The sequence below is a fragment of the Hoplias malabaricus genome, chromosome 1 (genome assembly GCF_029633855.1).
Source record: "Hoplias malabaricus isolate fHopMal1 chromosome 1, fHopMal1.hap1, whole genome shotgun sequence".
NCBI lineage: Eukaryota > Metazoa > Chordata > Actinopteri > Characiformes > Erythrinidae > Hoplias > Hoplias malabaricus.
In genome coordinates, this window is record NC_089800.1 from 6,456,765 (window position 1) to 6,474,537 (window position 17,773).

Genomic DNA, 17,773 nt, shown 5'->3' on the forward strand with positions numbered 1-17,773 from the left:
AGGGCGGGACTAGTTTGTGAACGAAACTTCTCGAAGTTCTATGTAAGCTCTAGAAAAACAAAATCCCGGACGTTTGTGAAATTCTGCCCGGACATTTTTTTAAGTCTAAAAAAGAGGACATGTCCGGGTAAAAGAGGACGTCTGGTCACCCTAGTCAAAGTAAATTAACCAAATTCAGTTTACCAGATGAAAAAGTTAAGTACATGCAAACACAGATAGTATATGTTTGTGTACTTTGCTATAAATAAGTATTTGGTAAATAGTTTCTGGATGTAGGCAGAGAAGGTTAATAATATTAGCATCTAAGCTAACATCTACAGAAAGTGTATTTCCACCACATTTTCACTCATCAGAGGAAAATACAACAACAGCACACAACAGTAAATGCTATAAGCCAAAAGTTACTATAGTTAGTGAATAAAATAATGTGGTATAAAGTTTACAGATTTAGGCACGGTTATCATTATGTTATATTAATTTCTGTTGATTCATGTTTAGGTCACTTCCTGTCTTTGAATGTGGAAAAACACCTCTAAAACCGTGAAGATAAAAATAAAATCAAATGAGATGACGTGGAGCAACTGCACACAAGGTTAAGTTCACAACCCCCAATACCATGTGTCAGCTAGAGGGGTCTAAATCCCACAGGATTGATATGTAAAGCAGGTAAACTGTGTTCTCTTGAGAGATGGACCTTCAGAATCTTTGGGATGAGTTGGAGTAGTGTTTGTGACCCAGAAGTAACCACACAACATCAGTTCTACACCTCAGTATCTGAATGCCTTCACATCCTCACAGAAATGATTCAACATTTAGCCTAAAAGCATTCTCAGTCGCTAGAAGCTGTTGTGGTGGGTCAAAATAATTTACTGTGTATTTAAAAATAAAAAAAAATGTTCGTTTTATAAATATAGCCTACAAAGCAAGCTCTCATAGATAGATAGACAGATACATAAATAGATAAAGACAGACAGAAAAAAATTCAAGACACTTTCTTGACATATTATGATAAGAATTTATATTTTTAATTCATCTTAATAATTTAATCTCTATGAGTCACCCACCCAAAAATATAAATTCCTGCTTGTTCAAAAACAAAATAACAAAAACAAAAACAAAAACAAAAGAAAACCCCAAAACATATAAATAAATGCATTGTTGTCAATAGCATTGAATAAACTAAATGATGAAATGAGAATAGCAATCAGAATCATTATTACATTAATAATAATTATAATTCAATAATCAGAATATCAACATTCATAACAAATCCATAAACATTAGCAACACACTCCAAAGTATCACTCTTTCCATTAATATATACAAAACAAAAGTAAATTCCCAAATGTCTGCCCTTTTGAAAAAACATAATTTTAGGGGTGGGGCTTATGGCTTGTCAAGGAGCATGGATATGGTTTGCTTATGGCTGGCAAAGGTCAAATGAATATTTATTAGAAGGAGGCACATTATGGGAACTCCATCCATTTCCAAGGATAAATAAATGGTTCATTGCATGGAAGATTTGCTTGGCAAGAAAAAAAAAAAAAAACATGTCAGGTATATAAAACATTAATAATACTAAAATGGGACAGAGTTTGGTAAATTTAAGGGGTTGATCTTATAAATGACTCAGTCTGAAACTCAACCCCAGCCTACACACACCATTGCAATGAAATATAGGAGCACTGAAACGGAAAGCAACTAGAGTAATACAAGCTGGAAGGATAAATAGCCGTGAAGATGAAAGATAACTGGAAATATTATATTCCATATATAGATCATATAGATATATACAAACATTGCTTCGTCACCTAGAAACTATTACAAAATGCCTCAGTAAGTGAGAAAATGAGTGCAAGCTCGAGGTTGGCGAAGTGTGTGGCAGCTTAAGGGTAATGCATCATAGGTATCAGACTCTGTGTGTTAAGTCTGTGCAAAAAAGTGCTTCCAAAGACACCTGCCTTCGAAGTTGCCTATGTAAATCTCTTCATTTTCCAAAAAAAGTTCTGTTGTGTGGTTCCTCTCACACATATTCTCCAAGAAAACAAAAAAAAAAGGGAGAGGGGAACAAGGAGGCAGAGAAAAAAAATACATTCTGTACAATGCATATACAAACAAATTGTATGTACACGTCCATATAATGTATACTCATACATCCAGTATATACACAAAGACTGTACACACACTGTATATACACACATTCACCCACTACACAACATTATTCGATCTGGAATACATATCTCTCAATATAGGTTTTTGTCTTGTGGCGAACCGAAAACAATGAAAGGAAGCAGGTAAAATGTCCAGGCCGCTTGGCAATGGAGTCCGAAAAAAAGGAAACGAATTGAAATTTAAAACAGAAACTCTACTTTGGGTTTCTGTGTGAAAACCCTCCATCCAATAACCTCGCGACTGTTAAACTATTAAATAAGAGACAAGATTTCCTTATTCAGAGAATAAGATCGTCCACAATCTGAGCCCTCCAAGGCGACCGTCCTCAAAGAAAGCGACAGAGGGAAACACTTTTAATTCCTTTCATAGAAACCGAGTCACAGCAACATGCAAAGAGTTGAAGGGGGAGCAGGTAAAATGTTTGGGGTGTGGTTTCTCCTTTTTTTTTATTTCTCAGACGATTGTTTCAAATGATTGTCACAAAAATTAAATGAGAAAAAAACAATGTTCAGTTCATAAAATTACCAGTGTGTAAGTAAGTTCCAGCTGAAGAAAAGTGGCATAATGAGTAACAAAGTTCCGACAATTCAAGCCTCCATGTTTCTGAAATCAGTCCATTTAAGTGTCTCTTGAATGAAAGGCAATGCATATTTAGTTACCTCAAATTCAGAGACCCAAACTCAAGCCTGACAGAGTAAGCTGGGGGCCATGGTAACCATGACAAAGGACATGGAGAAATTTCTAAACATGGTCAATGTCTTTTTCTTTTAGAAGACACAGTAAAAGAACAGCACCTTTGAAATGTATCTTACCCACAGAACCTCTCCTTCTCTGCGTGATGTCCGCTATCTCGGATGCTGTTATTTTTTTTTAAAGCATTGTCCATTGCTCAAAAGTTCAGACAACGAAAGACGTTGTCACTGTGCATGCACAGCCCAAAAGCCATTGGGTGGCACTGAGGCGCTAGAAGTAAACACTCTAAAGACAGCATCGCACAGCAGAGATAACTGACAAAGGGCACTAGAAAAGGAGGGCACTTATGTTCTCTTTGGGTCACCTGTGGCTCTGGAACCTACTAGAAACTTTCAGACCTTTTCAGAGCCTCAGTTCCCCCTCTGTCAACCAACAGAGTCACGGGACATTGCCCTCGCATTAAAGCCGTGCCATCCTGAGGACTGTCCTAGCTGAGGCATCCAATTAGGTTCCAGATTGTCCTCCACGATGCTGTGTGATTGGCTGGAGAGAGAGAGATGGGATACAAAGAGAGTTGGGGGAAATAGTGGGGAAGTGCTTGATGAGCGGCTAACCAATCACTGCTACGTCTTTTAGAGAAGAGATGGACTAACTCCCATACACAGCTGTTATTTACTGCTGTTGGATTTGCTTTAAGCTATGAGGCAAGTGATTGTTTACCTGAGTCTCTCCTTTTCTACATCTGAGGTATATTCATGGCGCTGCACATTGACCATCCAAAGACCCTGTAAGCCCATGTCCCTCAACCAATCCTAGGATGCAACATGTTGCCTGTGTTTATTACTGAATGGGAAAAAGTCACTTGTAATATAGCCCTCTAGACTCTTAAAAAAGAAAAAGGAAAAGAAAAAAACACAAAATGGCAATCAGTCCATTCTCTTCTCTAGTCTCTGAATATCATCCTGAACAACAGAAGCTCAGTTTCTCTTTATTGTGCAGTCTTTGAATCCTTGCTCTCCTCTCAGCCTGTTCTGTCTGTCTGGTTATTTCTCATTTTGCGTGCGTTACAAACGTAACGAAAGAGTCATATAAGGCCTTTACTCATGTCAGCATGTTATGAGTATGATCATGCGATGAATCGGTTTTAAAAGAGACATTTCAAAGTCTGCTGTATTGGCTGAGCCTTGTGTCAGTCTAAGGACAATGCATCAGGTCATGCGAGGAGTTTGTAAAATGGAAATGGAAATGTCTGTGATAACAAAGGACTCGACGGTCAGTCCCAGACAGCGGTGACACATGGCATGTTTCGATACAGTACGTAAGATTCATGTGCAGATTATCTATCAAGGTCATTTAGTATCTTCAAAACAGTTGGGCACTATTTTTATAGCTGAAAGAAAGGACTGAGCTACTTTGTCATGTCAAATTACACACTGAGAGCCTAAAGAGAACTATAGGCTACAAATATAATCAAGGTGTTCCCTGTATCAAACCCTGTACCTGTGAGATTAGTTCTTTAGTTGAGCTGGAAAGAAACAAACTGTCACAAAGCAACACTCACAGATGGCTTGTTTGAAAGGTACTGACGGTAAAAACCAAAACTTATACGATCCTCTGTCACAGGCCTACTGTCATATTTTGGTTTAGGACAAAAAAAAAAACATTTCTTCTGACAGAGACCACCTCACGTTCCATATGGTTTATGAAAACATACAGATGCATTAGACCGTACAGACAGAGATGGCGTAACAGAAACCAGTCTGTGGAGACGTGACAAATGGACGACCAAGGTAGTGGAAGAATGGGAGGCAGTGCTATGACACGTAGATTTGTTTCTGAAATGGCACTGTTTTTTGTTTTATCTATAGCACCAGTTAATTACACATAGGTTCTGAGATTGAGAAGAGAAAAACATTGCACGAGTCCAGTCTAGTGAGGCAAGTTCCTCAGTTACAATTTGAAGACCACCAGCAGTTCTCGTCTACAAAAAAAAAAAAACAAGTTAAGATTCCACAGTCTAAACTTTCCCCCATTCCACTGAGGCATGATCACGCATCAGTCGGTTTATACAGGCCACTTTGACATAAACAATGAAGCGATTACGCAAACTGCTTGGTTGGGGTATCATTATTCTGCCGCTTGTTCTGAAAAACCCTGTTGAAAGATACAGAAAAGGCACTAAGGAAGCCAGACAACACAACAGTACAGTGTATGTCCTTCAGAAAATCCTTGAAGCTGGCATTTTCTGAACAGGTTTAGACCTTTACCCACTTTTAATTATGGTGCGTGATGGTTTCAGAGAGAACTTAGCAGGTCAGCCACCCAGAAAAAAAAAAAGGATCAGGAGATTCAGACACGAATCAATAAAGACCCAAGCTTGGTTCCCAAATCAAGAACTCCAGAGATAACAATAACACGTCAGACCAAAGAAATATCATGAACGATAATCAAATTAAAAAGTCCACCATTCAGCCCTTATTTTGTTTCGTGTTGATGATGTAAGGATGTGTCCCATATTACGTCTAATGCACAAAAACCAAGAAAAAGGATGCCGTGCATTATCGTCACGGTTACAGATGAAAAGAGGGCAGGAGAGTGGGACTTTATGTCTTTGTGGATGTAAAGAGGCTGTGGTTTCAGTATGATCTGGGCAGCTCTGTTAGCGACCTGCTCCCCCTCCTTCTACACCAGTTCCCATGCCAATGCTCGATGTTGCTGTGGTCCCAGTTGCCATAGAGGCTCGGACTGGAGCTGCTTTTTGGTTGCCGCGAAGCTCTCCGTTCTGGCCGTGGTGAGCGTGAGGAGGGGAGTGAGGACGGGGGGCTACGTAGGGGACCAGGGCTCCGTTCTCGGGTGGGTTGTCGGAGGAGAGGTCCAAGGAAGAGACTCCAAAGCCAGGAGCGGTGGTCTTTTCTCCTCCGTCAACACTCAGACCGCGGTCTGGAGAACCCAGGGAGGGAAGCTGCTCTTCCTAGCAAGACAGAAAAAAGGGGAGGGGAGAGGAGAGACAGAAAAGGAAGAGGAGGAGAGTGGGGACGTGGAAGAGGGAGCATTGAGGGACAGGGGACAGGAAGAAAGATTGTAGAAGAGCATGGCGTGAGAGGAGAAAGAGGAAGAGGAACAACGAAGAAGACAGGGCATGCCGGGGGAAGTTTGCAGGGAGGCCAGTATTGAAGAGATCAAGCGAATCAATAAAGACGTTCAGAATAAAGATATCAAAGCAGAGGGAATATCGTAAGGTCACGAAGGTGATGGGAGAGTGTTGGACAGGGAGAAAAGAGCAGCATGAGTCACACAGCCGTGGTATGGGAAACATCCATAGCAAAGCTCGAGGGACAAACAGGGAGGGGGCACAGAGCGAGAGAGAGGAAAAGAGAAAGAGAGAGAAAGAGAAAGAGGAGGAGAGAAAGAGAGGGATGGAGGGATTAAAAATCTGGGGTTGATACACAAGGTCAGTCCAGTGGTTCCACTCCCCTCCTCTCCTGATGCTGCACTGAAGAAAGCTACTGTTCGGACGGCTGTCAATAGTCAAGCTTTCTGTATCAAACGTTAAGAGACAGGTGGAGGTCAGAGCTGGACGATACGGCCAATATTTACATCACAATACATTTCTTAATATCAGTCAATACGATATAATTCCGATATCTATAAGAACGATACAAAAGCCAGAGAAAAAACTGCCAAGAACTGAAAGCAACATGACATCACCATCAAACAACAACCTCTTGGCTTTGTCAATATTAATATTTTTATCTTTTAACTTTAAAACTGATGGCAGCACCCTGTAATGACCGAGTCAGTGACGGATGCTGTAAATTGATATTGAAATATTGAAAATGAGTATAAAAATCATAGTTATTGAAACATATTATATTGTGATATATATTGATATTGAATTACTGTCCGGCCCTAAGTGGAGGTGTTCATATAACTACACGCTCACAGCATCAAGCTGAAACCAGTTTAAACATCACAGCTGTTTTCTGTGTGAGTGCTAGCAAAACACAGAAAAGCTAATGTGGACAAAACTACTAACACACTCACAAAGAGGCGTCATACCATCCACATTTCAGTTGTGCCATAGGTGAGAGATTACAGTTTAAAACACAAACACTTTCAGGTCAAAGCAGATTCATTCAGGAGTTTCCTTTGTGGAATGTAATACTATTGTAGATGTTCATATATACCTCCTGATTGCAGCATAGTTGCGTCTCTGCAGTTGTTGCCGCTGGTTACATTGAATGATTCTACATGCTACAAACGAAGCAATACTGTTACACTGCTGTAGTGAACGTGTTTAGTCTTACATTCGCATTCTTATTATAGGGTTCTGAGACCTTAAATACGATTCCTTTTTAAAGATTAGACTCCCTCTTAAGAATTTGATTCAGAAAATCATAAACAAACACTTTTACTTGAGACGGTAGAAAAATGACCTGAATAAGAGAATGGTCAACCTCATGATAAATGTCTGAAGTGTGAACTGATGAAACAAAATAGGAAACAAAACAAGGTATTCCTGGAGCACAATAGGAGCATTTGAAGCGAAGAACACAATGCCAATCCTTTAGCGTGGAGCTGGATCTTTTCTGAGTGGGGGTTGTGTGGTAACCAGAGGCATGGGAAAGTGGAAGGAAATATATTTAAACTAAATATCAATAAATCCATAAGCAAAGGAACTAAAGAGGGTTTGATTGTGATTTAATGTAAACCTCAAAGTCACTTTTACGTTGTCTGTTTAAAAAGATTTAAGCAAATCTATTGGACGTCATTCATACCGTTCATACGAGAAGCAATGTTTCTGAGCTTGATTCTGGAAAACAGCAAAACTGTGAACATTTAATTTGAAGAAAGAAATCGTAATTTCTTAAGTAGTTTAATAATCGTAAGTAGTTTGTACAACACCAATGTTACCTTGAGACTTTCTGAAACACAACTTGACCAGGGATGCCCAAAAACTCCACGTGAGTTTTTCTGAATTTGTACTTTAAATTAGATTTGTTTTGGTAATATTTTTAATTATTTCTGTAATTTTAAGAAATTGTTGAGTTAATTTTTTGTTACCATTTATTACATTCCTTAAAAACGTTCAAATATTCTCTTGTTGATTTTATTAATAATAACGATGATACACTATGTGAATAAACATTAATGAAACTATCAGTAATCTCCCTAATGAGGCCACAAGATGAAAGTGATGAAAGTGAGTTCCTATTTATTTAGATGCATGCTAAAATCATTGGATCACGTGATGTGTCACAGTGTCAAAAACACACACCCAAGAAGATCCAAGCCTTTATCTTACATACATGAATAAAAACGTTTTTTTTTTTACATAGTTTGAACAATATTTGACATAAAAATGGCTGGGCTGGCATTTCATAAACAGCGGATGAGGCAAAGTTTTCTTTGGCCTTATCCTCTATTCTTACCTACAGGGACGAAGGCCTTGTCAAAGCCCAAACCAGAGCTCATTTTATAAATAAATCAACGTCAGTGAGTTTGTCGTCAAGTTCAGTCCTTTTCAGTGACGTCTGTATTAAGGCAGTAAGGGAGGAAACAACTGAGTTAATAAAGTTGAAGGACATAAACAATATTGCGACTATCTTTACTCTCAAAAAAAACCTAAGCATTCTTTCTAGCAAAGTGGATAAACATGTTATAAGCATGAACATATCGCATGGTAAAGAGAATGGTTCACACACATACTTATTCATGTTTATCTAATGGTGAAAATGACTTACTGGTAATCCATCTTGTGTTTCAGTGGCAGGTCACATGTGTGTGTGTGTGAGTGACTGTGTGTTTATAAGATACCTACAGTAAAGTGTAAAAAAGTCAGAGATCACCCTTTATTTATTTCATTTCCAGGTAAAATAGCAATTAAATGCAACATATTTCAGCTTCAGAAATGTACAAAAAATGTTAACGACTGTCTAAATGATACTCACCATTGATCACTGTATTTCATGTGTCCACAACCTTTGTTTATTAAAGCTCCCTGATGATTTCCTTTTTCAAAATAATCCACAGGAATCTTTTTCTACATTTACAAAGCTTAGCCAGGACTCTGTGAACACCAGCAGCATTTTCTTTTTTTTTTGTCTATGTCTGATTTTTTATTTTTGATTGCTTCCCAGACACTTGATTCCATCTCAGACACTTAGCACTGACATGTATCGTAACAATGGAAGGTAAGCTTTGTATCCGATTTGAAGAAAGATTGGAGCTTGATTTTCTCCTAAAATTTAACTATTTAATTTAATTTTGGTGTTTTGTTAGGTCTCCGCTTTTGGAAATGACTGCCCTTTCACTTCTTCGTCTGGAGGATAATCAGATTTCTAACCACTACAGGGATATTTTGTCTAACTTGGATAAATGAAGGGTGGTCTCTGTCTTTTGCACAGTACTGCACACTGTCATATATTCATATGTAAAAGATCAGTCTTTAAAAAAAAGACTTAAAATGCCCAACTTCATGACATGACTTTGGAATCCAACTCTTCAAAAAATGTCTGATTTCAGACTATTACATTAGCAAGTCTGCTAAGTGTTGCTAACATAAGCTAGCCTGTAATCAGACGACTTTAGAGCCCATGCATTAGTGGAATTTATCATTTCCAAATGACAATGACAAATTTTAAACAATGAATTAATTGTTTTCTCTTCTCAATCAGAACCTTCAACATGGTATTGAAGAATGACAAAAACAAACAAACAAACAAAAAAAACCTGAGTAAATTTCCCCACGACCTTGGCTAGGCACCACTGGCAACAACAAAGAGATGCAGGGCAATGAGGACCACAGGGGTGAATGATGTATCTCTGTCAGAGCTGGATTAAATTTAAATTATGCATCAACTGGGGGACTGACTGTAGTTTGAAGTCCATTAACTTCAGCCCAACAGTTTACAGGTGAGGAAACTGGGAAAGGTACTGGGTTGATCAAGTGAAATCCTGAACAAACTTATTTAAATATATTAAAAAACATATTTTTGCTTCTTAAACCTCAGAGGAACATTAATACAGGAAGCATATATGCTGTATTACATAAGGCATAAACAGTACAATTATTAATAAATAATATACAATCAACACAAACCCTCAGTGCTTTGATTAATTCTACAGATAGCATAGTAAGTTAGTAAACAACACATAAAACAAGTACATAAGTAAACACAGCACACAATCTTGACCATATTAAACCTGAGATCTTCTTAAATCCTCGATAAACAAATGAATAAAAAGAAACTTAACGCAATCAACATCAAGTTCCTCTCCAATTTAAAATCATCACAGTGGAACAGCACTCGATACACAACTTCCACAACACACTGCGTTGCTTAAAGCACTAAACACACTGCACAAGCGATAGAAACACAAACACACACCACACATACACACACACACACACATGCACGCTGATCATCCACCTGGTTGGGGCAGGATTGAGACAGATACGGAGATTTCCCAGCATTCCCATCATCTAGTTCAGACTGCACTGGTGAAGTAGATGACGGAAGTATGAGTGCGGTAATGAAACCATGGACCTTTTCCACCTTGCATCACAGCACATGCCCCATGATTGTGTGTGTGTGTGTGTGTGTGTGTACAACAGTGCTCTAAAAACAGTTTTAGTTACAGAATTGTTTTCCAAAATGGACACCTTGAATATTTCTCAGTCCAGTTTAAGTTCACAGAAAAATCTCTGCTCTTTTGTGTTTACCAGAGGTGGAAAGTACTTGTGTAAATGTGTAAGAATCATCGTTCATTACTAAAATACATATTCATTACACACTTGGCCGAAAAATTAAATAAGAAATATTGTAAACAGTCAATAAATAAAAACAGTTTACATAAAATCAACCTAATAAAATCCACAGAATGTAGCTACAGTAAGAGTCAGAGAAACTGTTCACATCAATTGAGATTTTGGTTTGGTTTTGAATTTATTTGTAATATTTCTAGTAGAATTTATGAGGCATTGTGTTTTCCAATATTATTCATCAGGACATGGAGAAGCACTTGGTTTTCACCTCTTGATACTCAAACAGTTTATACATTTTGAATAATGTCCTTTGTAGAAACTGTTTAACTGTCTTCAAACATTGAATAAATCATTGTGGGTTAATCTCATATCTAAAATAGTATTTTCCCAATTACTTGCCCTTTGTAAACCTCCGATCTGCAATCAGTATTTATACTTGGAAAGTTAAAATGAACAGGTATTTTTTAATTTTATTGTCTTAGAAATATAACTGAGGATATGATTGCATTAATACTTGTGTAGGACAAAACTTTCTTAGTTACATAGTAATGAGCAGAGGCGATTGCTCTAAGACTGCAAGGGAAGCTCAGCTTTCCCTAAAATGTAAAAAAATAAGTGATCAAATATATACTGTTGTGTGTACATGTCATTGAATAAATATGCACTACAACGCGCTCAACTTTTGTTCAGATTCTGCTTCTTATCACTGGTAAAGACGCGGCTTTCCTCTCAATCGTTCCCGCAGCTTCACAGTGCTTTAAACAGTGAGGACGCTGAGCGTCCACAGAGTTCAATAGCGAAGCAGCGAAACGAGACGAGTGATTGGATAAATGCTGGGCTTGGTCCCGCTCATCGGACGCTCAGCGTCTCTGGGGGTCTATGGGGCAGTGGGCGGGCCTTGGCTGGCCCTGACGCTCAGCTTCTGCATGATGATTGGATAATCTGTCTGAGGCTGAATCCCTTTTTGATTGACAGCGAAATGAGCGAATCAGCGATCCTTTGGTTTAAAGATCCGTGGGAGCACAGGTGGACACACTTCACATGGGCCTAGCTCTGCTGGCCATTGAGAGGACACTAGTCAAGTCCCTGGAAAAGACGCCTTGTTGGTACGACAGGGTCACAGATCATTTTCTTAAAAAGGAACGGAGGGTAGAATTCACGTATAAATAAACTGAGACATTTTATGATGTAGGTTACTGCAGTATGTTCCACCCCTGGCACATTTATCTGAGCAATTTTGAAAGTAATGTGCAGTTTTCTTGTGGCTTGTTTTATCGATCCTATAAATAAAGGTGTAATTTACGTTGCATTTACCCTGATAAAATTAGCCACAATTTCAATTAACCACAAGTACAAAGTCTAAAGACTAATAGTGCACTGGACTGCGTAAGTACTCTCACTTAAGTCTTAAGTTATTCAGCCTTATTTACTAGATTTTCTCAGGATTCAAAATATATTCTTTGACTTAAATGCTGTTTCCACCACTGATGTGTGTGTGTGTGTGTGTGTGTGTGTGTACAGAGTGTGTGTAGGCAATAATAAACTGCATGCCATTGAGACAAAGATGGCAGAAATGCACCCCACAAATGAAAGAAACATTTACAGCAATAGTGTTCAGCACTGACAGCTGAATGGAGTGAAATGGGAAACGCTTGTTCAGCAATGTTCAGCATTTGGAAGTTTTAAAAAGTGCTGCTACTGAAAAAATAAGTGCCATACATTTCTTGTTGTCTGTTGTCACTTGAGATAGGCTTATGAAAACAAATCTGATCCCTATATGCGGTAAATGGAAATAACAAAAAGACATTTACCATTTCAACTCTGAATTCTCAGCACTATACAGTAAAGTAGTAAACTCTTTCAGCTGCACTGTAGAAAGTTGCCAAAAAAAAGGATAACGGGATACAAACTTTCAGTTGTGTGCAAAGGTTTGTACTCCTCTGACCAATGCTTATTTTCTAAATAGGTACATATTGTTATTTTTGTAAAAATAAATGATAAAAACATAAAATGTGACCTTTGTGAAAATGAACACAGTAAATTCTCCAGTGTTAAATCGACACGATTAGTGTTAACACTGAGAGTGTTTAATTATTACACTAACAGTGTTGAGAATTAGCTGTGAAGGTACATTAGATACTTTATGTTCGACTTGTTTCCAAAACGTTAACCCCAGTGAATAAATAAACAGGGTGTTTGAACCGGGCGGCACGGTGGCGCAGCAGGTAGTGTCGCAGTCACACAGCTCCAGGGGCCTGGAGGTTGTGGGTTCGATTCCCGCTCCGGGTGACTGTCTGTGAGGAGTTGGTGTGTTCTCCCCGTGTCCGCGTGGGTTTCCTCCGGGTGCTCCGGTTTCCTCCCACAGTCCAAAAAACACACGTTGCAGGTGGATTGGCGACTCGAAAGTGTCCGTAGGTGTGAGTGTGTGAGTGAATGTGTGTGTGTGTCTGTGTTGCCCTGTGAAGGACTGGCGTCCCCTCCAGGGTGTATTCCTGCCTTGCGCCCGATGATTCCAGGTAGGCTCTGGACCCCCCGCGACCCTAAATTGGATAAGCGGTTACAGATAATGGATGGATGGTGTTTGAACCTAATAACACTTGGAAAACAACAAAATATTTTATCACTTGATCAGCGGTGTACAAACGTCTGCAAAAAAAAAAAAATGGATATTAAATTCATTTTTTTTAAATTGTTTTTTACTGAAATAAAGGATATAATTTGACACCAAATCCCATGTACCAGATCTAACCGTAAAAGAACATAAAGTGAATAGTAAACATAGCTATGAAATTATCAGCTGAAAATTAATGGTGAAATTTGAAATTTGGAGTGCATATTCTTTGTGTATTTGATGTCATGGCTGTGAGAACAGGTGACGGATGTGGAGCGCACACACGGGTGAGGTGAGGTGAGGCAAGGCGTGTGGAGGGTGGGGATGGGTGGGGTTACAGTCAGGTGCTTCATTACCTGTGCATTCGAGGAGGAACAGGCGCGAGACGGGGCTGCACTAGGATGGATTGCCGCCTCCCCTAAGAGAAATCACCGTATCTTATCAACACAAGGAGAGGTGAGAAAGAGAGAGCGAGAGAGGGAACAGGGGCAGGAAAGAGGTGTGTGTGTGTGTGTGTGTGTAAAAGGGACAGATTAATAAATGCTGGACCACTGGGCACAAGCCACTGCTTTCCCCTGTTATACATTGTAAATGAACAGCCATCATTTATAGCTCCACCCCCAACCCGCAAATACACAGTCCATTTTCCTTTGCTAAATGCTCTTATAGCGTGACTTTTAATTTTAATCTCGTTACAAAGGCAGGCAAATGTAGCCTTAAGAGTTTTGCCTCCATTGGTAAAGCATAGGGTGGCTGCCTGAACGGGGAATAGAACCAGAGGTGGCAAAAGTAAAAAACTGTAAAAATACAGGATATCCTTCCAATTGTGTCAGGTGTCAGGGCAATTGAACAAACTTTAGGAAGGAGTTGCCACCTCTGCTGAACCCCAGCCTGTCATGGAGAGGGCAGCACATCATGCTCCATATGACTAGGATCTGCATTGTTCTAGCATTAGTGGCCAAAGTTACATTTTGGTTATTGACAATCTACCAATGTTTACAATTATCCATTAATTTGGTCAACTATTAACTCTTAGAAGACACGGTTATCATCATTTCTTTGTATTTTATTTGTCATTTATTTAACAAAATACTACTGTATTTCATTGCCCTGTGAAGGACTGGCGCCCCCTCCAGGGTGTATTCCCACCTTGCGCCCAATGATTCCAGGTAGGCTCTGGACCCACCGCGACCCTGAACTGGATAAGGGTTACAGTAATGAATGAATGAACTACTCTATTTCATTGTTACAGGGGGCAATGTGGTTTCGAATGGAAATGTTCTTGGCTGTCATGGCCTGGTACAGATTATTAATACCTTTTCTGTGTTAAAGGTGACGACGTTCATGATTTTAATCAAAAATCACTTTTTATAATATTCTGATGAGGTTCCCTCACCATGTGCTAGTTTTCCAGTCTGTTTGCGAGCTGGAAACAAGTCTAACGTGTTTTATGCAGCCAGCCACGGTGCTTGTAAATGGGTTAAAAAACTTTTTTTTTTTGGTCTTGGTCAGATGTGCTAGGCTTAATGTTAGGTAGACCTTCTAACGTTAAAAGCATGAACCAAGGTGAGGATATTGCTCTATTCCTGCTCCAAATGTGGGTAACATTGACTTATTTCCGCTGTTTCGGATTATTTAAGGTGGGACTGGAACCAAATTTGGGCACGTGAAAGTAAACACAGACCTAAAATGCTCCAAAACTAAACAAAAGTCGTTAAAAATTGGTTTCTGTGGTAATTCAAACAGTGCATAAAAATGTACAGACTCGTTCCACCTTAAAAGACTTGGATCTTCTGAACGTAAACAACCCAGAGGGAACAGCACTTCCCCAGAATCGCTGACGTTGCCTTTAAATGTCTTGTAGTAACATTTCCTGTTTGGTCATTTCTGAGTACAAAGCTAACAAACATGTTCCATGTTGTTGGCGTATTCCCAGTCAAACCTTTCTATATTTTAGTAGCTGAAATAGTGGCAGTGCCTCTCAAACAGCAACACAATGATTTGATTTGGGACTTGAGTAGGTTCTCTGCAACTTAAAAAAAGATATTATTGTAAAGACAAACTTTTTATAAATCTATTCTAGTTGAGCGTCCACAGTGGCCAGAGCCTGTGAGATACCCAGCAGCCCAGTTATTAATAATCAATCCTTCGGTCTGTCTGTGGGATTGGGTTTTGATGTGTTCCTCCAAGTGAAGAAAACAGGGCTCATTTGTGTTTTGAGGAGAAGGAGGGGTTGACACAGGCACACACACTTACAACACACATATACAAACATATACACACAGACAAAACATACATAGAAATACATTTCAACACACAATACAACACAAAATATCTGCAGGAAAAAAAAAACATTGAATTTTCTTAGTCGTTCATTACAATACGGCAAAATAAAGAGGGCTTGTTTATTCTGTGGTACAGTATCTAACGGCATGCTGAGAAATCTAACTGAAAATGTAGTGTCGTAGGTGGCTAATCATCACACCACAGTCATGCTACTGGACATGCAGTCAAACCAGCGGACCATACATCATAAAAATGCTGATGGCAAAGAAACATATGTATAGTACATTCCTAAAAACCTAGCCAGGAAAACCGGTTCTATCTCAGTGATACTAGAATAGCGGGAACTATGGTAATTTACACTGATAAATGATGTGGAGAACAGGAGATGTTAATGGAGAAGCTGATTCTGTTGTGTGCATAAGTCATAGGCACCTTGTTTAAATCCAAATGGCCTTCCCCCTCATCGCTCAGCAAGATGGCATCCAATGAGGCTGTATTTAGGTAACAGAACAGAACTGGGAACGTTTAGTGAATTTTAAGCAGATAAACTCTTACTGCCCTGACGGATATGTAGATTTTAAATATAATTTTCTCAGGTGACTAACACTTGCACATTATTAAAGCAAGATCTAGAGAAACACACAAACAAACACATAAAAATAAAATTCAAATCCAGTGTAGAATTCAGTTGTGAGTTTACTTTCACACCAAATATGTAAAGATAAGTCTAATAATAATTGGAGTATAGATATGGAACATTTTGATAATGTTTATATGTAAGAAACAATGGAAATACGATGGAAATGCGGTCGGTTACATTGTGGCGGCCAAAACGTGGACATTTCATATAAATATCATGTCAAATCTTACTCCTCCAGCTGAGAATCCAAGTAGGTGACCAATATGAAAAATCTTAATAGCGTATACACAGCAGGCTGCTTTCACAATAAAATGTGCTGTTTGATGGCACAAGTTTCGCTGGGGGCGTGATTCCATTTAGACCGCAATCATTATCAGGTTGATTAGGTAGCGACATGGGTTGCCGGCATATGCTTATTTCCACCATGTGGGACATTACAAGCGCTAGTGCTAGAATTACTGTTACATGATAACTAAAAAGCAGGAGATCAGAGAAAATGTCATAAAAACCAAATTATTCCTGCATTTGTATCTTGTTTTGGGTGGAAATTATGTCTAGACGAGTCCATGAAGAATGTTTGGCTAAATCTGAACACGATGAACACACTGAATGCCTCAGGCCTTATTATTTTCCCATAGCCCCAAAGGAAAACAAGGGCAGTGTGGGCTTTATTGTGTAGCTCCTTCATTACGACCTAGGCACCGTTCTCTTCAAAATACTACGGAGAAAAAATTCCGCATCCCTAGTCTTCTGACTGAGCTCTACGCAATGCTTCACTGCATGCGTCTTCTTCTTTTCAAGTTTTGATAAGCCTCTGCTGCGGCTAATCTCTGCCTCTCGGGGGAAAGATCTCTGCTGAATAGTAAAATAGCAGGGGTGCCTGACTGCGTCACTGCCTGCTTGGGGATGCGTGTAAAGTACGAGACCTTGTCCATTCACCCAAGGTTTGCTTCTAATAGAAGTCACCGAAGGTATGCCTTTGAGGCTGGTGATAGGTCCTATACATAATAGAGTAACATGCACTAGACTGGGTGTTATCTTGTCCTGTGAGAGAATGTACATGTTTCTCTACATTCAAGATGCATTTTTAATATCTAATGTGCATTTCCACTCAAGGGAGGGTTTAAAATACTGAGGAAATAGGTATCTACTTTTCAGTGGTACTGAAACTACTGGAATATGAACCTGCGAGTGCAGACTAGGGTGTACACCGTGTGTAGCTAACTGAGAAAATCGGACTTTTTTTTTAAAGATCATGAACAATTTGTTGGTAGCAGCAGGACAATCAAGAAAGGGTAATCAGTGATTAAAAAAAAGCTGTACGAGATTTCCACCTTTATCATGTTATAAAAATTCAGAAAGTTTATGGTTTCTGAAGCGTATTGTGCTCTCTTTCAAGTTAGTCCTGAAACTTTTTTGTTCATCTGAAAGTTCTGGAATCTCAATGGAAATCTGTTCTACCATCAGGGCTGATCATCTCTACTCTTCGATGGTTCAAAGGGAAATCCACACTTTGCAGATTTGGCTTGATTAAAATGATCCCCAATGTACATCAAATTATCACTGAAGCCAAATTACTGCACAGTTCTGAAAGTTCTGTGAA

General features: G+C 39.1%; 1 protein-coding gene across 8 annotated transcripts in view; it reads right to left on the minus strand.

The window, feature by feature from the left end:
- Positions 1 to 1,079: 1,079 nt before the first annotated feature.
- syngap1b (synaptic Ras GTPase activating protein 1b) overlaps positions 1,080 to 17,773 on the minus strand; it is a 138,648-nt gene continuing 121,954 nt past the window's right edge. For 4 of the 8 annotated variants that reach the window (XM_066645030.1, XM_066645029.1, XM_066645031.1 and 1 more), the window contains 2 exons: positions 13,601 to 13,662; positions 1,080 to 3,408 (listed from right to left, as the gene is read on the minus strand). In XM_066645030.1, coding sequence (XP_066501127.1) covers positions 3,291 to 3,408; positions 13,601 to 13,662 — 180 coding nt within the window. In that variant the 3' untranslated portion in view covers positions 1,080 to 3,290. Of the gene's footprint in view, positions 3,409 to 5,678; positions 6,193 to 13,600; positions 13,663 to 17,773 lie in introns of those variants that run through there. The other 4 variants (XM_066645034.1, XM_066645036.1, XM_066645032.1 and 1 more) reach the window with 3 other exon arrangements.